The sequence below is a fragment of the Serinus canaria genome, chromosome 2 (assembly GCF_022539315.1).
Source record: "Serinus canaria isolate serCan28SL12 chromosome 2, serCan2020, whole genome shotgun sequence".
NCBI lineage: Eukaryota > Metazoa > Chordata > Aves > Passeriformes > Fringillidae > Serinus > Serinus canaria.
Window position 1 is genome coordinate 13,780,670 of NC_066315.1, and position 25,532 is coordinate 13,806,201.

General features: G+C 38.8%; 1 protein-coding gene across 14 annotated transcripts in view; it reads left to right on the forward strand.

Moving 5' to 3' along the window:
- Positions 1-25,532, forward strand: part of PARD3 (par-3 family cell polarity regulator) — a 443,013-nt gene that overhangs the window by 158,799 nt on the left and 258,682 nt on the right. For all 14 annotated transcript variants that reach the window (XM_030229752.2, XM_030229789.2, XM_030229776.2 and 11 more), the window contains one exon: positions 17,807-17,985. In XM_030229752.2, the coding sequence (XP_030085612.2) occupies positions 17,807-17,985 (179 nt within the window). The remainder of the gene's footprint in view (positions 1-17,806; positions 17,986-25,532) is intronic.

The window sequence follows — 25,532 nt, forward strand, 5'->3', positions numbered from 1 at the left end:
TGGGTGGCTGCTGGTGTACAAGCCAGCTTCTAGGAGTCTTCATTCTGTGTTTTACCAGAATGATTTCGTGTATGTGAATTTTTTTGTGCATGGGATTCCTATTATGGGATGAATTGAATATTAAATTACTCCTCAAACCCTGAAGGCAGTACATCAGCTTCACTCATCCTGAGCAATTTCTGCTATGCTGTATGAACCATATCCCAGGTTCAGTTTCTCAGTTTTCCCAGGGCTGGGATTTTGGTCCATTTGTTTCTATTTTTCTTTTTCAAAGTTGGAATGTTTTACTAAGGGTGAAAAATATTTTTAATGAAGTATTTTAATTTGCTCTTGTGTTATGGGCTTGTGTTCCACCCTTCCCTCATCCAGGTTTTGTCAGATGTTTTAAATATCATCTCAGTACATATGCTTTCAAGGTTTTTCTGCAAATCCAATTGTGTTTAACAGGCACTGAGTCCTTGTGAATCAATGTTGTATTTTTCTCTACTTTATGCCTCCCAGATCTGGCAGATGTCTTGAGTTTTAGGATAGCAGGTTTTCAGTGTTTTCTGTATGAAAGCAGATAAGACTGATACATAGTTAGAATTTCCTCAGAAAGGATCAGAGTTTCAGACGTCTGTGGGAGGAAGGCATTTCATTGACCACATGTTTTTACAGCATTTAGTGAGTTTAGTAAGTAATTAAATCCAATAATTCATCTTATGCTGTATCAAAAGGGATGGCTTTTGTAAGGAAAGCTGTAATTTTGAGATATTTTTTGCATTTTTTCTCTTCCTTTTTTCTTTCCTTTTTTTTTTTTTTTGTGAGTCCTTGTACATGTAACATTTAAACCAAATACAGTGTTTAATTTATCTTTCCTTGGAAAAATTTCTTGAAGTCATAGTTTTAGCTAGAGGGGTGATAATTTTCTCCCATTGATACATGTTGTAATTCAGTTTTATTTTCCTTTTGACCAGCCAAATTAAATACATTTGTTTGATTTTAGTCATAACTATTTTATTACTATCACTGCAAGATAAACTGTTTGCTCTGTGTTTCCTTCCTTGATTTTTTCCCTCGCTATTTTTTCCTGTCATTTGCTTGTAACATACCTGAAGGGTCATTTTTAACAATGAAAAGTGAGGAAATGTCAAAGGTAGGGCTGCTGCTGAAGGCTCTTTGTGTGCTCAGTGCTTTCTGTCTGCAGTCATCAAGCTGTGGAATGTGAGATGCTCAGCACGTGTGATGGGATGAGGCTTTAACCCAGAGAAGGTTAGCTGGTGACTTGGTGCTCCTTCCTTCTGCTTCCATTTGTTGACTTCCAGATTGAGAACCTGGTGCATCTGGGTTAACTTGATGCCTCGTGGAAATTTGAGAAAGGAGACAACCACTTTGTATCAGCTTGTGATCAGAAACAGAAGGAGAATGAGAAAGAGAAGGCATGAAGAATTAAAGAACCAAGATGCATGGATCAGAAAAGGGGAGGGGGGAGGGCAGGAAGAGGAGCTAGTGGCAGGGAATGTTTACCTCCCTGGGGACAAATAAAAATACATAACTGTTTCCTTGATGTTACTTTGCTGTATAAACAGTTACCCTAGGACCCATGTAAATGATGTATGACTAGGAGAGAGAAAGTGAGTAGGTTGCTGCTGCCCTCCTGCTCACCCTTTCTCTTTGCAAAGCTCTCTGTAGAACCTGAGACCTGGTCCATGCCAGAAACTGAAGAAAAGAAAAAACTAAAAAAGTTAGACACGAAAAGGAGGGATAATCCCACACGAATACACTTTTGTTATTTCTCAAGTGTTAATCACAAAATGAGAAATGGTAGTGTGTAATGTTAGATTTGTGTAAGTGCATGATGACATTTTGAATTACCTTCCCTGAAACACAAACTGTGGATTGTCTGACACAGAAGACATTCACTGAATTGCAGAGCTTTAAAAATGACAGTCCTGGGGCTTTGATGGATTCTCTGTCTCCTGAAGTCTTGAAATTAAAGTCAATATTTTTCTGTATTTCCAACAGAAGTTAAAAGACTAAATGCAGACATTATTGCATGGTGTACCTGGGCTTATATAGGTGTTTGACAGGATGATCACAGGGTGTCTTCAGGATTTGAGTTATGAGTCTTGTTTGGAGTCTCACAGTAGTGCTGCAATGCATGTAGTGAATGATTCTTTGCCTACTTGGACCTATGCTTTTCTCATTTTAGGATTCTTCTGTGTTTGTTTTCATAACATTTTATTTTTGTGGAACAGTTTTTCCACCTTTCTTGTTGTTTGCAAAGTCCATTCCAGCCAATTCTTTAGTCTTCCCATCCTGTCTGCCACAGAAATCAGAAATCTGTATATACTGCAGGAGCAATACCCTTTCCTCCTGCAGACCTTCCAGCAGCCAGGTTTTCCATTCATCTGTACCCTACATTTTGTTTGTAGGTGGGGTGTGTTGGTTAGGTTTGTTTTGTCTTGCTTTGCTTTAAAATTAATTTTAAAGGGTTTTTTGTATTTGTTTTTTGATTCAGCTCTTCCTTAGTGCAGAGGAAGTGCAGAGTAAGGAGGATGGACAGCATCTGGTTGAGTCACCATGGCTTGGGCTGCTTGTGCTCTCCTGGGGGACTGGCTGGTCCCCAGGAAACTGAGGCTGACAAAAATTCTGGATTAACTTTTAATGCTTCTTTGGCCCTTCAGCAGAAACTGATCTGTTTTGGCTCAGCTAAAAAAAAAAAAATAGATGTTTTCAGGCCTTTTCTTCCCAGAGTATTTATTCTCTTCACTGTACTTCATGGCCAACTGCTGGCATAGCTGTATTACAAAAAATTCCAAGGACTGTATTTTGCAACAATGGCTTCAAGTGTGCTCTGACTTAATTAGTAGGAAAAACCAGCTTATATCTCTGGCTGTATTAGGGGCTTCATGCTGTTGTGTGTGACTGCTTATTGTGGAACATTTAATGCAGAAGACAGTTTACCTGACAGATGGGGGGATGGGGATTGAGAGAAAAATAGGCTAAATATGTAAGTCACCACATAAATGCTAAGTATGATTATAAAATGCAAAAATGATGATACAGAAATCTGTGAGGAGAGCCATGCAAGACTGCCTGTGGGCCTAGGATTTTAGTCCTTTGCTTTTACAGCAAGAGACTAGATATGCTTATGCAATATTAATTCAGGATGTACTGCAAATTGGCATTTGGAAGCATTCAATTTTCCTCATAATTGTTCTCCATTCACTTGGCCGATTATCAGTAATTTCAGGGAATTAAAGATGCTCTTTTTAGAAGTTTCTAGTGAACTCTTTAGAATTGTCAAACAATAACAAACCTGCCACTTAGGCAGCAATTTTCCCTCTTGCTGTCCTCACACTGATGTTAGATTGCTGTTTGGAAAGGCTAGACAAGCAAACTGCCGAGCAGTAAATCAGCAGGAAATTTTTTTCAGCCTCATGCTGCTGAGTGAATTTTGATCCAAGAATTTCTGTGTTTGTTTTGTTCATGTAAAGACTTTCATCCTTCAGTTTGGGAACAGAGAGGTTAGTTTTCTTTGATAGCAAATCTGCTAAAGTGTATTTTGTTAAAGAACTTAGTATTATATTTTTGTGGATTAAGCTTGTTATCCTTCAGTCATCTCTAGGTGAGTCCCACCGGAACGCGGTTCAAAGCGTGTGATGTCCACTTCTTTCCTGTTCCTCTCCTGTAGTGTGAAAAGGGAAACAAAATAGTTAAAAACCCCTTAGGAAGGGGGTTGGGAAGTGCCATTTACTGAAAAGGTGTCACTCTGTCCTCTCAGTCTGTGTCCCAGGACTTCCTAAAGCACAAAGTGTGCACAGGGACAAGAGCTGCAGAATGTCAGTGGTCAGAAAGGGGACTGTTTCATGGTGATCTGTGACAGTGTGATCCAGCGACCCAGTACAGATATTATGTACCTGGATGTGCTGAGCATAATCATTTCTCAGTCTCATGATCTCTGCCTCTTCCTTTCTCCTGGAGTTAGCAGGCCAAGGGGCCAGCATCCCAGTGCTGTCCCTGTGCCATCCAGGAGTGAGGAATGTGGACATCTGAATGTGTGCGGACTGGGGTAGTTTTGGCTCCCAGTTCCAGCCCTGCTGAGGTGTTGCTGCTGAAGAGGAGCAATAGAGCTCTCCAAGATGTTTAACTGCTGTTCTCCTCAGCAGCTGTGTGGAAACAGCAAAAAACTCTTTACATTTGATAGGTGGTTTTAGTCCAGCGCTTGTATTTGAGATAACCCAGCTGTTTCTGAGGAGCATGGCAGCAGCCTTCCTTTGCACAAATGGTTTTGGTCATCTCAGAAAAAGCACATGTGCCTGTTTGGTTTGTTTTGTTTTAATCTTCCCTAGATTAGAATTGCCATAGGAGTCACACAAAAAGGCAAGATGATGGCTGTATTCCAAGAGGGGATAAAAACTGAGGGAGGTTAGTGAAGCCTGCTTGATGCTGGGCATGGAACAAGATGCAGCCCAGTTTGTCCCCCTCTTGTGGTTCTGTAATTCCTGCAGCCAGGAGTTGTTCCTCCATGGTCTTTTGTCCTGTTGGCTTTTGCATGATAAAAGCCCCCACTTTCATTGGAAATGTTCTGTTGTGGAGGGGATGGAACACCCTCCATTATTAAGATTCAGGCTTCATTTCCCACTGTGCAACTTTTGGCTTCCTTTTTAAAATAGTTGAGAAGGTTTGTATTTTGGATATGTTGCATGATCAATGGGTAAGTTTTCTCTCCTAAGTTTGAGCTTGAGAATGAAAATGTTAAACATCCTTTGGAAGTATTTTCAAAAGCTTGAAAAATACATAAATCAAAATCTCATCTGACAAAAAGAAAAGTGAACTCTGTCTTGAATTAATAACTTTTAAAATAGTTCTAAGAAATCCAGAGAAGAACACAAAGTAATGAACTTGTCCTCAGAAAACTATTTCGTTTCAGAAACATTTAAGGAGTATTTTTCATGTTGATGTGAATGGTATGAAAGATAATGTTTCAGTTTTTCTAGAGACAAAATCCCAACTAAAGGTAATATGTATCTGTAGGAATGCAAGTGTACTTTTCTGTAATGACTTCAAAAACATCTGTGAAAGGTAACTCTGTTTTAGGTAGCCTTTGTATTTGTAGTGATGAGTAAGTATCTTAGATGTTATTTAGTGCAGTTGATTTTTGATGTGTCATGTGAAATATTAAATGCACTAGAATACACTAGCTCTCATATAGTTATAAAATACTCCACCTTCAGAGATTGTATAAACATAGGCAGCTAAATAATAATAACCTATTTTTCTTACTTCTTATTTTATGTAAAACACAAGATAGCTACTTTTATTGACAAGTAAAGTGGTTTTAGTCAGAAGCACCATATTTAATGTAAAAATGGTGTAGAATGAGAACATTTTGAGTTAATTTTCAGATTTTTAACTAGGCACTTGAAAAAAACAGAGGTGGTTCCTGCTGGGAGCACATTGACTGTGTGGTGTATGCTGCAGAGAAATTGATGGTCTGTGAGAGCCTATGGGTGTTGTCCCACTCACAGTCATTTGTGCATCTTCCTTGTGTTTATTCCGTGAATAGAAAGGTGTTTTGCACAAACCATGTAAGGATGCATGGATTGAAAATCCATATGATAGGAAGGTCTTACCACTAGCAAGTGTTCTAAATTCTAGTATAATATAAAATGATGATAATAAGGCTTGTTCCCTAAAACCATTTGCTCTCAGGTAGGTTAAAGAAATAGCTTCATCAGTACAGGAGATGGCTCTCTTTTCTCTGTGGCTTTCTCTTAGTGTTATGCAAGGTAACTTCCTTTTGAGGAGTGGAAAATTTTGAGGAATTGCAATTCCACAGAACCTTTGTGAAGAATTGACTTAAGCTGAAAGTATTATTACACTGAATTTTATTTTTGGTATAACAGGAGGATGTTATGGATTTACAGGTACAGGGTGGGTAGGGGAAGCCCGTGGATGCTGAGGGCAGGATGCCATAGTGCTCTTACAGCTCCCCTTTACATCCTACCTGGTATCCCAGTGCAGCTGAGGCACTTAGCTAGAAAAGCAGCTCTTCCTTTGCATCTTCACCTTGGCAGTTGAATGGAGAGTGACCCTTCCATATTCCTGCTTTGCTCCTGGATCCATTTTGCCATGGACTGAGGTCATTAGCATTAACACTGTGAGGCTGTGTCTGGCTGTGTGGCATTCAGGGAAGTGAGCACTCTGTCCATGTGAAAAGCAACCCTGGCCTTGGGCTCATGGGACTTAACTGTAGTTCCTTTGCTTTCCTGGTTTTCCTTCTGTCCATCCTCAGCAGAGATTTTACCTTACAATCTTTCTGCAGGGAGGTCGTGGGAGAGCGCAAAGTGCCCAAGTGCACAAGGTGCTTGTCTGGGTTCAGGTGCAGAAGAAGCCATTCAGTTGCAGACCAGTTGGAACAACGTGTTTTCTTCTGCTTAATGTCCAGTGCAGAGTGTAAGGGGTTTTGCAGAGTACTCTTGTCCAGCTGACTACTTGCAGGGCATTTCCAGGATAACCTGTCCTGGCCTATTGATTTTCTTTGGAATCTGTTGACATTCCTCGTGTTTAAGCAACAACCTCCAATTACTCATGCTAATGGAAGAAGACCAAGTAAAATATACTGGTAGTCTGCTCTTTTTCTCATTTCAGTGTATCAGTATATTTTGGGCTGCAGAAAAATAACTGCTTTATTAATCTCCTTTGAAAAATAAAACAAAGTGAGATTTCCTTAACAGCATACAATGAATAATAATAATAAATAATACAAATAAATATTTACAGTTTTTGTAAAATAAAATTTTTCCACCTCATGTGCCCTCTCTGCATGCAGATACTTGAAATTATTGAAGCACATTCTAGGATGAGACAAGGAGGGAGCCTTGTGGTCTGGAAACAGCATGGAAAAGTTAACTGCTGGGAATCTGACAAATTCTGGCACGAAGTATATACCATAGTATTTCAGTAAATATCTTCTGTTAGTTCTGGCTAAAGCTGTTTCTCCACTAAGAAAGATGATCTTAATCTCTGGGCTAGAACCAATCACAAATTCTAATGAAATTTGGCAACTGCAAGCATGAAAAGTCATTGATCCAAAAATTCATGAACTGTCTTTCATGTAGCAAGATTTCCTTTTGAAGCTCAGTTGAAGCTCTTTCTACTGGCTTATTCTTGGTTTTAAACTTACAGGAATAATTTTTTTACTCTCTTCAGATTTGGTAATGTGAAATTAAAAAATGGAGTGAGAGGCACATAATTAAGCAAGCAGTGTAACTGCATGTTTCCAGGGCTGTAGAAGGAGAGGAATGGGGCAGAAAAAAACCAGAGGGGAAATAAAAATTAAAAAAAAAGGAATAGAAAAAGGAAAGACAATGCCAAAGTTTTTCTAAGGTATAGAAAATGTTCATTTCCAAAACAGAACAATCTATGCTCCCTGTTGTTTTAGGGGGCTTTGAAAAGTACATGTAAACATGCTCAACTTTGCACAAACTTCAAGCGTCACTAGTTTCCTGCTGTTCACTAGACATGGTTTTAAACAGTAAAGGGATATCTAGAAAAGAATTGAGGATGTCTGCTGGTCTGTCACCCCGTGGAGAACAGCAGGCATTTTGTGTTATTGTCCCATTGTGGGCATATTTGAACAATCTAATAACAGCTTCCAGTGTAGGCTGGATTGCCTTACTGTTTGGCTACTGGGAACACCAGAGTTTTTTGCAGAAGGTGATCTTTAATGTTAAAAATTAAAAAATATTTTAGCATGTTGTTTTGAAGCTGGAGCTTCTTATTCCCCTCTCTGTGGTTGGAAAGACCTTGTTTGGTCACCAGTAGTTTTGTGTAGTCACCAAACTTTGCAGCTTCCAGACTGTTCTCTGACCTACCCCAATGAAAGGTCAGGCACAACATCCCATATACTGGCAGGGAGCAGCACTATCTGCCCTCCCATGTCATGGCCATGGCAGCTCTGCTGCTGTGTGTCCCCTGTGGATCAGGAGGGGATGGTAGCATTTCATCTCATTACTTAAACACGCAACTGTTTCATTTGTCTGTGGGGATTCAGCTTGATACTTGCAACTGAATGACAGAAAATAATATTCTTGAGATCTTTATGCTCTGTGCTTTGCCTTTGAGCTGTATTAGTCCCTGCGTGCAGAAGAGCCTTCTGCTAAACGTTGTTTATCTGGGCACATGGGGTGGCATGACGTGGCCTTTTCCTACTTCTGCTCGAGATCTTTTGCTCTTCTTGGTCATCAGCAGCAGATAGGAGTTCAGTGCAACATTAACTCACAGATATTTGATAATGAGAGCATGTTTCATGAATGTACCAACATGCTTCTAATAATCCTAGTAAATGTTTCTGTCATGGAAACAAGGGCAAGTGCCATTAAAATTGCAGAAGCTGTTGGTAATTTTTAATAGAAGTTCAGGACTCTGTTCACTCTGTCTTATTAAAGACATTAGTTGTTAATGTTGTTTGCTGTGTTGGAGACTCTGTAGTGTGCATAGAGGCAATTCCTTCCCACATGTTCTGGGTTTTTTTGTATTTTGTGCATGTAGCTATGCACATATAATTTCTGTCCAAAAACGCTAACCTTTTAAATGATTGTGGTCGAGTTTACTTGGTTGTCATAATTATTATACTTCAGTTAAAAATCTGTCTAAATAATTTCTGTAATGAAGCTGTCTGGATTTTGTGTAACTCAGGTTCAAATCTACCTCCAGGCACTGATATCCCCAAATTGTTGACTTCTCCATCTTGACAGTGGCCTGTGATATACAGGATTGCTTTTATATCTCAGAAAACCCCCCAGCTCAATTCTTGATGACTCCTGAACTTCTCTCCAGTGCAGCTAGGCTGGAGCCAGCCATGCTCACCCCAGCCTGAAAAGGAGGGTTGCCAAGTGTCTGCTCAGTGGCAAGGAACTGCTCCACACAAACATGGAGAAGTAGCAGATTAACAGCCAGACACCTCCAAAGACTGAGCATTCATCTGATTGGCAAAGAAATACCTCTTCTCTACTGCTTCAAAAATAACTGAGTAAACAACCATCAGAGGTAACTTGTTCATAGTTCCTGTAATTAGGACACCAGTAGGATCCCAGCTTCCACCCTTAATTTACCATACTCTGTACCAGACTGTTTAGTGATGGTGCCATTGTGATGTCTTACTAATTCAGAAGTTTTGGGGTTTTTTTCCATTCTGACCATTGGTAGAAGTGCTGCAGGTTTTCATTTCCTTCCCAGGGAGTGGCTGGTGTGTAGGATTTCGTCCTCTGGGCAGTTCCCACAGAGGGATGCTGATGGACAGCCTGCAGCCCTCTGGGCAGTGCAGGCCTTTACTTCTCTGTCAGTTTGTGATGTCATTCATGAGCCAATGGATGGGGCATTAAGTTTTTTTGATGGAGAGTAGGAAAGGAGGGAGATTTCAGGGCTTTGTAAGGGCTTGTGTTAGTGACAAATCTCTCACTAATTACACACATAGCTGCTGAATTGCCATTAAGCATGTTTAACTCTGGTGTCTGCAAATGATCCACTTGGGAATTCTCACTTCACACCTGAGGTCCTGCAGTGATGTATGAGGCTGTGCTGGCAACTGATGTTGAAAGAAACTTTATTCTCTGATAAGTCAGAAATGGACGTAGACTCACAAGTAGAACTGAACTCCTGATAGCTGGTGCTGCAGGGTACTGCTCTTCTCCCCAGCCCTTCTCCTCCTCACATAAAAGCACAGTGGTGGCCTGGGGACCAGAAGGGGGTCATGGCATTGGCAACCACAGCAGGTTTTCTCTGACTGAAACCCACTGATGAAAGAACTGTACTGTTTATTATACACATTTAAACATCCCTTGTTCTTCCCAACTGAGCTCTTCAAGTTACAATGTAAATCCTATTGTTGCATCTGTATTTTTTCTTTTAGATCCAGGAAAACATTGCAAACATCTTCCTTCTTTTCTTAGCCTAACCAAAGCATTTGGACCATAAACAATCAACAGTTTCCATAGCACTGCATTATGTTTAGTAACAGGAGGAATTTTTCCATTAAGTTTTAGGGGATGTTTCAAAGTTGTGGTAAGAAAAATATCTGCCAGCTTCCTTCCTGTGTCTCAACTTCTTTGAGAAGTTTAATCATCTCAAAGCAGCCAAGAATTTGTTCCTGTCACTGTAAACTCTGGCTTGCCCTGTAGAATGAATGAAGATGTGTACTACAGTGTCTTCATTATAATGTAACTAAATATCAATCATGGTATTATTAGCAAGGTGTAATCTCTAATGAAAGCCAAATAACTTCAACAGCAGCAAATTTGAGGATGTTTCCTACTGTCACACAAACTGTTTAAAAAAGTAAGACGTAAATTTTTTGCAAAAATTTTGGCACCTGGGGGACCAGAAGTGCATTTTTCTTACATATGTACTCGTAGCATGAAAATAGGTAAAGAGGTGATCCAGCATGTTTTAAAGAAATCATGAAGAATGTTCCCAAAACCCTGAGACTGGAGCTCATTAAAATATACTGAAACACAATTTTTTGACAGGGATGAGTAGAACATTTGTAAAATCTGACATTTTTGTCTTTTCTTTTGGCATATAAAGATATTTGCATTTTAGAAAAGAGCCCAGAGAAAAGAGACGGAGAGGGTGAAGGTAATTAAATTTTAATTTCAGTTTTAAAGATCTTTCTCTAATTAGCTTTAAAAGTCAGTGTCTAAGTAAATTGAGTTTCAGGGTGCAATCATAATTTTCTTCCTGGATCCCAGTGTTCAAAAGTAAGAAGAAAGAGTATTAGAGAAAGAGAAGGAAGATTGTTATTTTAAAGGCCTTTCAAGATAAGGATTTAACATTACCTCATTATTAAAATATAACTGTGGCAGGTTGTTTTTTTATTTCTGAATTTCAAAGTCATTGAGCAGTCATGGTTGGGGAAATGAGAAACTTAGGTTCTATTAAAAGAAACTGAAAATTATGCCAGCAAAGTAAAGACTTGTCTTCTTTCTTCTGCTTTGTAACAAGATTTATTTCGGTGGCTTGCTTGTGTTCTTTTCTCTGTTATCCATTCTTCCAGTTTTGATCATAGGCATGCTAACATAATGTCCTATGTTTCTTAAAGGTGTGCTAGCATGCAGTGGGCTTCTGTTGGTGTGTTTTACACAGCCAAGTGTCTTTTCTCTGCATGTATGTGATGGCTGGGTACAGAACTTGCTGCATTCTTCTGCCATCTGCCAGACCACGCTGTGTGTTTTTAGTGCTGTGGCCCAGCCTCTGGTGTGGCTGCCTGCCAGAGCTCCAACTGTGTGGGGCACTGGTGGGAGGAAAACAGGCTAATGGTGACTTGTCATGGTTTAATGTGCAAATGATTATAAATGTGCCATTTTATAACTAAAGAGAGAAGAAAACAGAATATTTGGTAACATTGAAAATATGTCTGTGAGAAGTGCATAAGCTGTTGTTTGACGATGAATTGCTAGAAAAACAACTAAAAACAGTTGGTTCCTACATGAAATAGTTATAAATATCTGGAACAATGATTTTTTTTTTCTCTGTAAGAGCTGTAGAAGTCTTGTTATTTAACCAAGAATTCTTAATGTAGAAAATTTAATTTTAGAAGTTGATCTTTTTATGCATAAACATATTTTCAAGTAGAGAAATGCTAATTATCTAAACTATGTCACCTTTCTAGTAATTCTGAAAGGGAAAGCCATGAATACAAAATACTTGGCATTTGCAGGTGAATGCTGTGTAATTCATGTAGTATTTGCAAATGTTGAAGCATTTGATAGAAATTTAAGTGTCTTGAAATGTGACCATAAACACTTCATGGATTAAAAATCAGCATAGAAATCTTAAAAGTTGGAGGCAGTCTTAGTCTAGAGATTGTTGTTCAGTAGGGTTTTGTGAGGCTTCCTGTCACTTTTGGTTTTATTTAACATCTTTAAATCTGAAAGAATCAGTACTGTAAAGAGTATGTTAATTAAATTTCTAGATGTTTATAGACTGGGAAAATAGAATAGCATGAATGAAGGAAAGATATATATATATATATACTAACAGATATGTACTACACAACTGAATACAGTTTGATTCAGTCTGAATAAATAGAAGATAATGTATAAGAACATTGATCTCAACTGAACTTATACTTTAATTATCAAGACAGATGCTGAAGCAAGACTACAGAAGACCTTTCAGGATTTCTTTGAATGTTCTGGGTTGATACCATGACAATAAAATACCCAAATATGATTACTGCTGACTGTGTATTAGCATCAAAGTTCAAAAGATGACAGGGAGGATTTAAACAGCACTGAGGGTATTTCCTGAAAGAAATAGACTGTTCAGGGTGCCTTCTAAACAAATTGGGACTGGAATAATATTTACAAAAATCAACAGCAATAGTGACTTTAAAGAGGCAAAGATTATGTGCTGTGTAGCACTGTTAAGGGGAGATTTGAGAGGTCTGTACATATGAAAAGAGTTTTTTAAGGGAAGGTAACTAATGACAGGAGGATAAACTAAACAAATAAATTCTGGAGATTATGACGTTCGAAAATGCTGAATTTTTTTTTTTTTAATGAATTCCAGGAGGCAGAAAAATACTGCTCTGGGCCATGAGGAGAAAGTTGGTGGTGTGTGTATCAATGAATAAGTATATGTATATCCTCCTCCTTTGCTGTGACGTTCAAAAGTATGTTTCTGAAAGCACTTACAACTGGTGGTAGCTTTGCAGTGCCCCTGTTTCTTATCCCTCCCAGCTGCCATCTCCCTGTAGTGTGTCTGTTTTCTTCTGCAGGACAGATGGTGTTGTCTTCCCAGCAGTGGTTCTTCACCTCTTGGAATGGCTTAAGGGTTTTTGTGTTGTTTTTTTTTTTTCCTTTCATTTCTAATTCAAGATATCTACATTTGATTTGCACTGTTTTGTTAATCTTGTAGAGAAATGCTTGCTTATGTTAGCTGCTGCTAGGGTTTAATGTAGTTAGTAGATAAGTTCACAGTCAGAGGGTTTTTGCCTCCAGTTATTTTTCTTCTATCCATAGTCAAGTCTACAACAGCCTTGGTGGTCTTTGGAAGTTACCATCACCTTGTTTTTAGAGGTTTGCAAATATGAAAGTTGAACTGATATGGGGATTTGAGCTTTTGAATGTCATAGGGGGTGTTTAGCTCTTGGTGTGTCCAACTGAGTGGAACAAGGAGATGAACTCAACCTACTGAAATTGGAACCAGAACTCCAGGAGCTGTGCTAGAGTGTGAAACTCAAGGCTAATCTAAATATTTTTAAAGAGATATTTCAATTAAATATAGACAAAGCCTTAACTTGTAGTTCCAAGTACTTCAAGCTGCAAGAAGCAGTCCTGCTTTCCTCAGCCCCAGGATGACCCTGATTCATCCTTTCTCTCTGGGGTCCAGATGAGGATTTGAGCAGAGTGATGAGCTGGATGGGTGGTAGAGACAGCAAAGCTTTCAGTTTCTGTCTCCCATCCCCAGAGTGTTCTTTTGATGCTGATGTAGGGTCTGTGTGTGTCTTATCTATACAGTGCACCCAGATGTACATACATATTTCTGGGATTGCTTTCAGGAACTCTGTCTAACCTGAGCAGCTTTTTGGTTAAAAGCTACTCTTTCCCACAGATTTTTTTGGTTTCACTGATTTATCATTTTCCCAGAGATGTCTCCTAGAGTGTGGAGAGAAAAAAATCCTCTTCTACTCTACTTATCTGTCATGAGCCTGATGGTCTGTGTGAGATGGCCAGAAATGACCCTGAGATCATTTTTTCATTTCTGTGCCTTAAATCCACTGCACACCAAATTGCACAAACTGCAGTGGCGCTGGGCAGCTGAAGGTATTCTGTGTTCCTTCACAGAGTAAAATTATCTTGGCCATGCTATATAAATATAACTATGTATTTTTCTAGTCATGCCCTCCAAGCTGACATCCAGGAGGAAATTGGGATGGGAAGGTATCTATTAGCTCTGCTCTGGGAGACCACCATCCATTGTGCTGAGTGCCTGTGTGCAGGGTGACGCACTCAGCTTTATGGATGAAATTTGCCAGATCCTCAAATACTTTTGCTCGTGAGCATATCTGAAAATCAGAGAAGGTGATGACCCTTTTAAAATAAAAATGGAATTGCTGGCAGGAAGGGAAGGTACAACTCTGTGTTCTTTACATTTAAAGATGGTTAGAAAATGTGTATTGGCTTTTTTTATAATTTATAGTGAAACTGCTGTTGCTTTTAATAAAATGAGACTTCCAGTCAGAATTTCATTATTATGAATGTGAGCATTTTGTTACACAGCTTGGATCTATCCTACAAATAACCATCTTCTAGCAGAATTCTGGCTATATACATAACTTAATGGGATTCTCTGTCAGCATAATTCTTTCTGAAGTTGACTCTTGTTTGAATACTTCAAGTCCTTGAATGTGACTCAAGAGCTGTGTTAGTGGTAACTTTCAGGATTTTTAATTTAATTTTTCTTTATTCCTTAGACTTTTAAAACTTCCTGTAATTCATTATTAGATTTACCATTTCAAGTGCTTATTTAAAAGGCACCTTAGCTGCAGAAGCAAATCAATATTTACAGTGCATTAGTGCCACAGAGAATTTGAAGCCTTGTGATTAGAGTTCATTGCTGTTTTATCCACTCTTCAAAGAAACCACAGACTTCAAACAGTATCAGCCATCATCCTGGAATCAGTGACATTGCATCGGTCCCATGCGTACTTTATCTTGTGGTTTAATTATTAAGTTCCTTTCCTTTGATTTTCCTTTTAATATTTCAAAGTATATCCTCTTCAAATCTATAAATTCTAGTCAAATTCTGTAAACTAGAGGATTTTATCCAACAATATATTGGTTAAAAAAAAAAATCTGTTCAATATATTCTTTTATGTTGATGTTTTAATGGAGAGGAAACAGAATTGAGGAGAATGCAGGAGATGATGCTTCCAGCTTGTGGTTAACATAGTGTGAACAAGATTTACTTCTTAGATTAAGACCTATTGACCATTGCCAAGCAGCATGTGTTAAGAGCCAGCTCTGTGTGCCTGTCTCCTTCCAGTAATAAAAAAAAGTAATGCCATGTGGTTGAATTTCTCATTAACTTGGGAAATACATAGATGCAATAAACACAAATTTTTTGCATTCTATAATTCACTTTATTGCAAAGTTTGCTTTGCAAAACAAATGACTTCTTATGCATGGAACCATTTCCATAAGAAAAGACTAGAAGAGATCATTTGTATCTTGATATTGACAGAATACCCTTTTTTAAAAAGATTTGATTACATGTTCAGTAAACATCTGAAAATATCTCAATAGCTAAACTTTATGAAATGAAACTAGTCATACTAGAGGTGGCTCATCTATAAGTAGATTTTGTAGAGAAGATTCTCATGTTATTGCTCTCTCCTGAGCATATTAAGATTTGGGAATTCCATTGTATAATTGACTACCTGTATTTTGAAGAGTCTGTACTCATCTTGGTGCAAACTGTCAGGTTTTCACTACAAAGCAAAAGCCAAGGCAGAGATAATGGCTTACTCCTCTCCAGAAATGCTGGTTTGATTTCCTGTGCTGGTTTGATTTCCTTTCTTTCTTTGTTGGCAGTTTGGCTTCTCTTCTTACAGAAGTTCACCCAACTGAACTTTTGTTTTGTCAAGCAATTTGAAGAAGAAGTGTAAAAATACAAGAACATTTTGCTATCACTGTGCTTATATATAGACGTACAAGCATAAGGAGCAAGTGAACTCATGTTTGAAAATTGTAATTCTCTGGGGTGGGTAGTGAAGGCAAACATGATAATATGCATGGGCTGCTGCTTGGAACAAATATAGATTGGTATTTTTCTTAAGTGGCACTACATACTAGAGAGCCCCTTTTGGCTCAGGCTGATCTAATAAAGGAGAAAGTGTGTTGGGGGCTGTGCCAGCAGCATGGCACTGCTGGGAAGGGGTCACTTCATCCAGTGCTGGGGCTGCAGCTGAGCCACCTCTGCTCAGAGATCTCCTGGGGTTTCATAGGGCACTGTTTGTGTGTTTGTCATTGAGGGGAAAAGGAGATGCTTTGCCTTCAGCTGCTTCATGAAAGCTGAAGTAGTTGAAAACAAGGCAATCAAAGAAAGACCCTCTATTAGAGTCTGTGAGTATATACTGAGAAATCCAATTCTTAGTAGATTTAGCTCTGCCCATTAATACTTTCCTTTATAATTAGTAATCTTTCATGAAATATTCCTTTAATTAATTCTGGTTCCATTATGCACTTACATGTATATTTATAAGTAAGTGTATACATATTTAGAAAAGAAAGTGTTTTATTTGCTGGAAATTACCTTTTGTTATGAAAATTAAAAATTAAAAAAATTGAAAACAAAGAGAAATAGTACAACAGTTGTGGGGGAAAAGAATTTAATCCTTTGTTATTCTTGTTTACCAGAATGAACATGAAATAGATTGACTCTTTTGGTGTTCGGTCATGTAGCACTTGTTTATATCTCAGCAGCAGGAGTCCTTGTGGATTAAAAAAAACTTACATGTTTTCATTGTGTGGCATGACTTACTGTATCTTTCAGTGCATTCGTAATGCCCCTCAAAATAAGATTCTTTAATAATATTAAATGTAACATTAGCGAGAAGCTATTGTCGAGATTGAGACAAGTCATTTAACAAACAATTCCTGTCACTGTGTTTTCCTGTTAGTATTGCCAGACATGCACCCTCAGTTTCCTTGGGAACTGTTTCATTGAAGCATTAAAACCTAGTCCTGGCTTTTATTCTCAGCTGTTGCCCATTGTGCCTTTCCCACTGACTCAACTGCTAAGGTGCCATCGCTTTCACCTTTTTCCTTTGCACTTTGCATTCAAGTTCTTAGTGCTGCAATAAAGAGAAATAAAACTGATAAATCACAGCCTCTCTATTCTGATGCTGAGTGGGAGAGTACTAAGAGGTCACAAATTCAGGCAGTGAAACTTCTGTTTGGGCAAGGAGAGGATAGATGTGTGGGTATTTGCTGTAGGATAATAAATGAAATTGGAAAAAATTAAGTTCTACTTCAAAAGAAACTAACTTTAATGTGCCATTAAACTTTCCAGAATTGATGTGACCTCTACATATATTAAGAAAACCTTATCTCTTTCCAATCAGTCCACCTTCCTGCTGCATCATTTTTTACTAATGAAATATTTTCCTCCTGTCAGTCACGCCAGCTGGAAGGCTGAGGGAATCAGGGTTAATCAGCACAGATCTTGCTGGAGCTGTCAGGAAGAGGCAAAGGAAGAATGCAGAGGAGAAAATAGTCTCTTCCATAAGTTTTGAGAGGGAAATGCAGAGTATATTTTAGAAGGTCAGGAGGCTGCCTTGGCTGGCCTGCAGCTTCCTGGCAGCACGTTGTGCTAGCAGTGCCCAGGCTGCAGCCCTGGCCGCAGGGTGGGGGACACGTCGTCCAAGTCCACCCCTTGCCTTGTCACTGGGCTTTGCCTGCCTGCTCTTCCAAATACCTATATGTCACCTTAACCTCCTGGTTATTCAAATTCATGTTTTTATTTTGCATGCCACCCAACAGATAGCTTTGTACTTGGAAAGCCACTGAGCTATGCTTGGTTTAAAGGGGTTGGTTTTCCCTTCCATTTCTCCTTGTGCAGCCAAGCAGCAAGGCTGTGCTTTGGAGGGAACAGACCTTGTCCTTGAGGAGCTATGCTGAGGTCAATAACTCCTTACTCTGTGAAACCACATTTGGTCGCAGCCACCCTTCCAGAGCTTGAAAAAATGTTTTTCCTTTGTCAGAAACATTTTAAATCTAGTCAATGTTTACTTACTGTCTGTTTCATTCTTCAGATATGCCTCTCCATGTCCGACGCAGTAGTGACCCTGCACTGATTGGCCTCTCAACCTCTGTGAGTGACACAAATTTTCCTTCAGAGGAGCCTTCTCGGAAGAACCCTACCAGGTGGTCCACAACAGCAGGCTTCCTCAAGCAGAACACCCCTGGGGTGCCCAGTGCTCATGAGAGAAAGGTACATTTCTTTCTCCCACTTTAGTAAATAAATTACAAATGTGCATGAATCTTGAATTGTTTTCTGCTTCTCTCATCTGCTCCTGGTTTAAACTTGTGTTTTCTGACCTTGTCCACCCAACCCCATCAGCAGCAGTGAAGTGTTTGAGTCACGTGTCCTGCCCTGCCCTTCCCAGACTCTCAGTGATAACCACAGCAGCAACTCTAAAAACTTGATTTTTGCCCTTAGCTGTAGTTGAATCTATGATAACTCACTATTCTGCAAAGTTTTTATTTTTCAACTTTTTCCTAATGCTGGTAGGCCATGTCTGTAATAATTTTTACTGATCTCTGTAGAAGGCCTAATGTCAGTGAATAATCTGCATGCCCACAGCTGGTCTGGTTTGTCTTGCTCACCCAGCATTGCTAATTTATACTTTCTGAGGCTCTAGTGAAGTAATGCAAAACACAAATTGCAAATTATTTCTTTCCTTGATAGCAGTCTTAAAAATAAAGCAGTGAAATGTAGTGTGAGTATTTTTCCCTTCATTTCTTCAATATGATTTCAGTGTCTCTCCATGAATTGCATTATTTGCTAGAGAAGTCAGCAAGAAGCACTCTTCTCAGTGCAATATTAAAAAATTGGAAGAATCATGCCCTTTTGTACAGATCCCACATTGCCCATAATTCTGATAGTAACTTGCAGACAAGCTCAAAAGCAAAAAATGTATATTTTCTGATAGAAATTAGTAATTTTAAAAGAATGTTGCATTTTTGCTTGCCCTTCTGACTACACAGGACAAAGTCCTCTTGGAAAATATGCAGCTTAATATAGCTTTTATTTTTTCCTCTCATTCCTGTTAACTCTGTGTAGTATAAATGCAAACCAAGTCTCAGCAGTCAGGATTCACACACCCCAAATAAAGAAGTCTTTATACACTGCTAATGAACCAAGCTATTTTCAGTGGGCCTTTGGTCATTTCTAAAGAATCTGTAAAAGCTCAGTGCTCATAGGCATTGAGTTCCTGTTCATGCAGAGGTGTCTGTTGAACTTGGTACCATTAGGGTTCTGCTTGATCAGGATTTCAGGCAGGTTATAGTATGTTTTCTATCACTTGTACTGGTATGGCACAAAAATGTGTGCCCTTTTGTAAATATGTGTTTTGTACTACTCTGATTCAGAGAAGAAAAATGATAATCTAATCCATTTTAAGTATTAAAATTTTCATTTAATTTTTGTGAAATAATAATGAGATGACACTTTGTTACTCCACAAGCACAGATATGAAGGGCTATACACAGCATAATCAGATTTCTTTGAGTGTCTGAAGTTAGCAGAAATTGGAGAGAATTGAACAGCAGCTAATCTTTCACATTAGTCTCATCATTAGTTGTTCAGCATGTACTTGTTCTTGGTTTTTATGAAAATATTTAATGTCTCTTGGAGCATGGTGACCAAACTGGAAAGGAATGCATATGATCTCATGTAGGGATGGGAAGCAAGGCACCAGAGAACATTAAATCAAGAAGATTGGAAAGAACTGAAGTTATATTAGTTAGTAAAATAGATGCTGATAACTTCTTTCATCATTTTTGAACATTCTATAGGCTGATCATTTGAATAGAGCAGATCACTATTTTTAATAGGTAAATTGCAGTAAACACATGAAATTAAATAATTGCTTATGCAATGTGTATTATGAATTAATCCTAAATTCATTTATGCTAGACTGAGTTTTTTCTTTTTTCAGTGTCTTGATTTCTTCGTGTGAGTCAAGATTTTGTAGCCAATCCTGTTTCTCTTAGGAATGGACATTAAGAATTCTCAGTTCCTTCCACAGTATTAGCAACAATTTCATTTGTATTAATATTCTAAATGGTGGCATTTTTGAAGTCCCTGTCACCAGTCTCTTACCAAAGTACTAACAATGAATTTTTACAAATGTATTTGTGTTTTCTGAGCTATAACAAGTCCTCTTTTCTTATGTTAGGTTGTTTTCTTCAGCTACTCGGATAACAAAGAGATGGCTGTGCTTTGTTCCAGACTGTTTCATTGATTATAGATGACACAGACATTTTGAGAAAAGCAATGAGAACAGTCTTAATTTTCTGCTCAGCGCATTGGGCCTGAGCACCCATATATCTTCTGTGAGTGGTTGGCACTATGTAATGTTTTCACTGCAGTTCTCTTTCTTGACAGCACAAGAACATATGTTCTTGGGCTGAGATTTGCAGCACAGTTGTAGATTAGCAACTTTGCCCCAGCAGTATCTTGCAGAAACATGAAAAAGGTTTCTGGGAGAGTTGCCAAAAGCTTCATCCACCTACTGACTCCAAGAAGTGACATTACTTTCAGCCCGTCACCTCTAAAGAGAAATAATTGACAGGTAGAAACCCTGTCCAATTTTTGGAGGAATTAGCACAGGGGAAGCTGCATGTGTCTGGCAGAAGGGATTTATTTCTCAGGGACAAGTGAGAGAGGACGTCTTACTGGTGTTTGTTTCGTTTTGGGTATGAGGAATTTGGAATGGCAGGAGAACGGGCAGATGCCCAAGCTGAGATGAAATGAAGGGGTGAGAGTGCTGCCATGCACAGAAGGCTGTGAGGAGCCAGGACATATGCCAGTAGTTCTGGGCAAACAGAAAGGGAAAAGGGTGCTGGGCAAGAGTGAAAATACGGGCTGGTGGAAGGATCCTACTGTAACTGTAGTGCTGCCTGTACTTACTGGGATAAATGGAATGAGACACCAGATCTCCCATGTCCCTAAGGAGAGAATGGCCAGAGAGAGACAAGAGTATGCTTTGGAGGGGCCTGAGTTGGTCTTGCAAAGATCTGGATGTGTGTTGAACTTGAGATGCATTTCTGTTATAATAAGTAGCATCTTGTGATATGAAATTCTTGCCCTTAACTGAGCATGCATTTTCATCCATTTTTCAAATCATCTTGTAAAGAAACATATTTTTATTATCAGGATATCATAATACATTCTCCATCCTTAGAATTGGAATCTCACATAATTTCTGCTTTCTATGTTTTTCACTTGTAAGAGCAACTGGCAACCAAGTGTTTTTTGTTCCAAGGTATTCATTTATTTGCAGAATTATTGATTATTTACAAGTTATTGTAGTGCTGTATTTAGCTTGGTAATTCCTGACCTAATCCTCCCCATGAATGGTTTCAACCAAATGAATAGATCTTCCCATCTGTGAAATATTCACAAAATTGGCTCCTGATCACCTCTAGTTGGTAAATTTGCTTCTTGGGATTAATTTTTTTGAAATTGAGTATTAAAACTGTTTTCTGATACTTCTGTGTGTATGAGAGACGTGTCTGCATTACCTAGCGACTCACAGCTTGACTTAATCCTGTCTCTTGCTTTCTTGAGCCATTTTAATGAAAAAAAGAAGAAATCTCCAAGTAGAAATCTCTTTTCAGAGGCCTGGAGTAATACATGATTTGTAAGGTATAATTTTGTTTGAATTGTATTGAACTGTACAGGTGAACAGGTTGTACACAGCTGAAGCATATCATACATGCTTTTTCCCACTGCAGTAAAATCTTTTTTGATATTGTTGTTTTCTGAATAACTGATGATTTGAATCACATTCTTAATAACTCAGTACCAAAGCCTATTGGGTCAACTAGCTGTCCTTAATTAATGTGAGCTGGATTTATGAAAATCATGTTTCTTTCCCCTTAGATGTTGTGTTACAGTATTGGAAGAGTGTAAAAGCAGCAACCGGTTACGTTGCATCTTACAACGACTGTGAATTAATTATCCCATATATTTTCAGTATGGTATTTTAAATTTACAATTCCATTTGTGGTGAGGAATGACTTATTACAAATTAGTTACCTGCCTTGATCCTGCTTCTCTGAAAGACTGAAGGCTTATCTAGTTAACCTGCCTTGCTTAATGCAGGGATACACTGTGGATAACAGGCTTATGACAAACTTCCCACTGTGACTTTTCTGATTTTGATTCATATGTTGCCCTGTCAGAGATAACAACATTGGTACAGCAGAAAGAATTGAAAATGTAGGTTAAAAAGGAGAGCTCAAGAGAGAGAAAAATGTTTGTGCACGTGCTTCTGTGCCTCTGGCTGCTGGGTTCACCCACCTGCAGCAAAGCAAATGGCACACAATGTGCTCTGTGGGGTGGATCAGCAACAGCAAGCACATAACTCAGTGTACTTGGCACATTATTTTGTAATTGCTTTTTTCCTTTGCTTTTTGTCTTTGCTGTTTAGTCAACAGCCAAATTTTTTCCTTATTTGTTGTTAAATGGGTTTGTCCATATATGTATTCTGAGGTGGAATATCACCGTGCCTTGTAGGAATAATAATTCTTTCTAGGATATGCTTTCTTCCTACTTGGAAAGCTAAATTTTTGGGCTCTGTAAACCACAGAGAAATAATTTGAAACTTCACGTGAGTGCTCTAAGTCTCATCTAGCATGAATGACCTTACCTGCAAAACAGATTGTGTTTCCCACATCTCCTATTGCAGGTAGTTTTGCTGTTCCTGTGGATTGACACTGATGAGTACAATTTTTCAGATTGCCGGGTTGCAGGGTTTTATATTTATGTGAAAGATGCAATCCTTTCTAATCCTCTTTGTAAACAGAATGGAAAAAATACTTCTCTAATGAAATGTCTTTAGATAGGAGAAAAGCATGCATGCATATTTTGAAAAGCTTCAACAACAATGATATTTCATTTTCAACATCAAATTTAAAGTGAAAATTAGTTTAATTTACCTTGAAGTCCTGTTAAACACAGCTTAGTGACAATTGTTTTGTCACTGTCACCAAAGACATGGTATATCACTAGAATTTAAGTATAATTCAGATGATTGAAGGGCTCAGTATCAAAATTGTGTGTTGGTGTCATTTTGTAGCCAGGAAATCTAAATGGCAGAGTGTAAATCTATTAAATTAACTGGGGAAGGTTGTGGACTAAAAGATGGGGAGCCTGCTGATGTTTCTTGGGAGCCTTAGTCACTGGTTGTGACTCCTTCAGAAGGGAGGTACTGTGTACCTGGTGAGCAGTATTGGTAAAGTGCTCTAATACAGATGAATCCACTAAGGAGAAGTTCAGGATATCTTCCAAGAGCCTGACATCTCTGTCATGAGAGGCTTTAAAGCCCCACATGATGAATACAGCTTTCTGCTTTTAACCTAAAAATGCAATGTTTTAAACAGAAGTTTTGAGGGATTTAGTAGCCATGAATATTTCTTCATCCAGGTATATTTTAGCAGGGTTTTTTTTTCTTTTCAATTAGGTGGTCATGAGCTTTGTAATTTCAGGTGTGGTTTTGCATAGACTGAGAGGAAGGGAGAATGAGCATGGGTTATCCACAGGTGGTGAAATAAAATGTTTTAATATGTAAAATATTATAGGAGGGAGATTATTGGAAAGTCAAGAAAACAGAAGTTACATGCATCAGTTTTCTTCCTTTGTGATGGTAGCTTTTGCTGGCAGCTTGTTGCTGGGTGATTAAATAGTGAAGAGGAACTGTACCCAAAGAGAGTGCAACATGAAATCACCACGGTGTGTGCTGGTTTTGTCCTGGGCAGTGTGTAAAATTAATGACTTTCACAGAATCACAGTTCAGCTGAGGTTGGAAGGTACCTCTGGAGATTGGTGGGTTCAGCCTGCCTGGTCAAAGCAGGGGCAGCTAGGGCAGGTTACTCAGGTCTGGGTCCAGCCAGGTTTTGAGAATATACATCTCCAAGGATGGAGCCTGCACCACCTTTCTGGGCAACCTTTTCCAGTGTTCGATCTTTCTCAGAATAAGAAAGTTGTTCTCTTATGTTTTGATGGAATAATTTGTGTTTCTTCATGTGCCCTCTGCCTCAGGTGCTTTTATGAATGCCATGAAGAATTGTCTGTCTTTAGTACAGTAGCTGGTGATATTGTAATGCAATGAAAACTCTATGAAAGAGCTCAAAATTCCTGACTTTCAAAATGTGAAAACAAATATAATGTTTCTTATCATCACCAGCAGGTTGGGAATAATAGACACAAAGTGAAAAATCCTTTCCCTAGTGCACAGAGGTAACAGCCAGTGTGCATCATTTGGTGCTATGCTGTTCCATTAGCTGAGGGCTGTGTACATGGACAGCATTCAGCTGTTGGCATTCAAAAGTCAGTCATGACCACATGTTAAGCAGGCAAAAAGCCAACAACAAAACAAATAAAACCAAAGTGAAGGTATAATTTTCTCCATCTCCTTTGTTGTTTTACCTCCTTTTGCTCCAAGTCATCCATTTGTGGATGCCCATCTGTCAAATCTCCTCTCTGCCCCTCTAAAGATATTGGTGCAAGATCTGAGAGCTGATGAGTTTTTTTCAGTTCTGCTCTCAGGCTGAGCAAGTCTGTTGAACACATTGCCTTTGTTTTGCAGTAATGTAGGAAGGATGTGTGTTTGTGTCCCAGTGCTGTGCTCTCCCATGTCTCCCTGCAGGTGATGGGTGAGCAGTGTCTGGGTGAGCAATGCCTGCTCCACAGCTGAGGGGACTCGGTGCTGCATCATGAGCTGGGAGTGCCAAGGAGGGTCGGGGTGAGCGAGTCTCCTACTCGTGATAAAGGAGTGGTGGAATGTGCACAGGTTGTTTGTCTTTCCACTTCAGTAAATGCAGTGTACAGCACCTCTCTGAGAGCCACTGAAAGCTATACTGAAATCAGAAAGCTCTCAAGTACATGGTATAGGATAATTGAAGACTTTTCCTCTGCCATTTTTCCAAGTGAGGATGTACTTTGTAATTTCCCATGTTGAAGTGTTTGTCTCTATTGGTTTAATTTTTCATGTTTTTGCAGCTCTCCCTTGGTTTGAGGGTGAAATGCTGGTCCTGAAAGAGTAGGTTGATAAAAGATTGAGTAAGTTTAAAAAAACCCCAACAGTTAGATGTTCAGGTTTAGTGGATTTTTTTATTTCCAAAGGTTAGAAGCACATATATTTTTTCCTGGTAATAGATATGGATCTGTGTTTTGACTTGATTTCATCCTATTTAGTTGTAACCTACAACCATGCAGCCATATACACTTGTTATTCAAGAGCTTTTGCAGATTAAAATATTTGTCTGTCTTGCCTTCTGTTTATTAAGGTTATGTATTGGTGCAAAACACATTTGGATTTTGGCTGAATGTGTAGCTAGCAAGAAAAAGAAGTTTAAAGTACAATTCTGGTTGCAGGCTATTCTTCCCAACATTGTTCAGACATGAACCTGCAAGTTTTAAATGGGGAATATTTCATCATGCTTTGCTAAACTTGTTGCATTTTTAAATTCACTTAGCTCATCTAGCAATGAGTGAAGACAAGACAACCAAGCAGTATCAGAATAAAATTCACTTATATGTAGAACTAATTAGTAGAAAGGAGTAGTAAGGCTGGGAAGGAGATGTTAAGCTTTAGTTAGTGGGGAAAATCAGCTCCAGTAAATACAGGAACTCCTAGTCACCTTTTGCACTTCTTTTATGACTGATTTTGAGGCAGAAACAGAGGTCACTTAGCCTGGTTTTGTTTCACAGCCTGATGGGATGATCATTATGTGCTACCATCCAGCTCT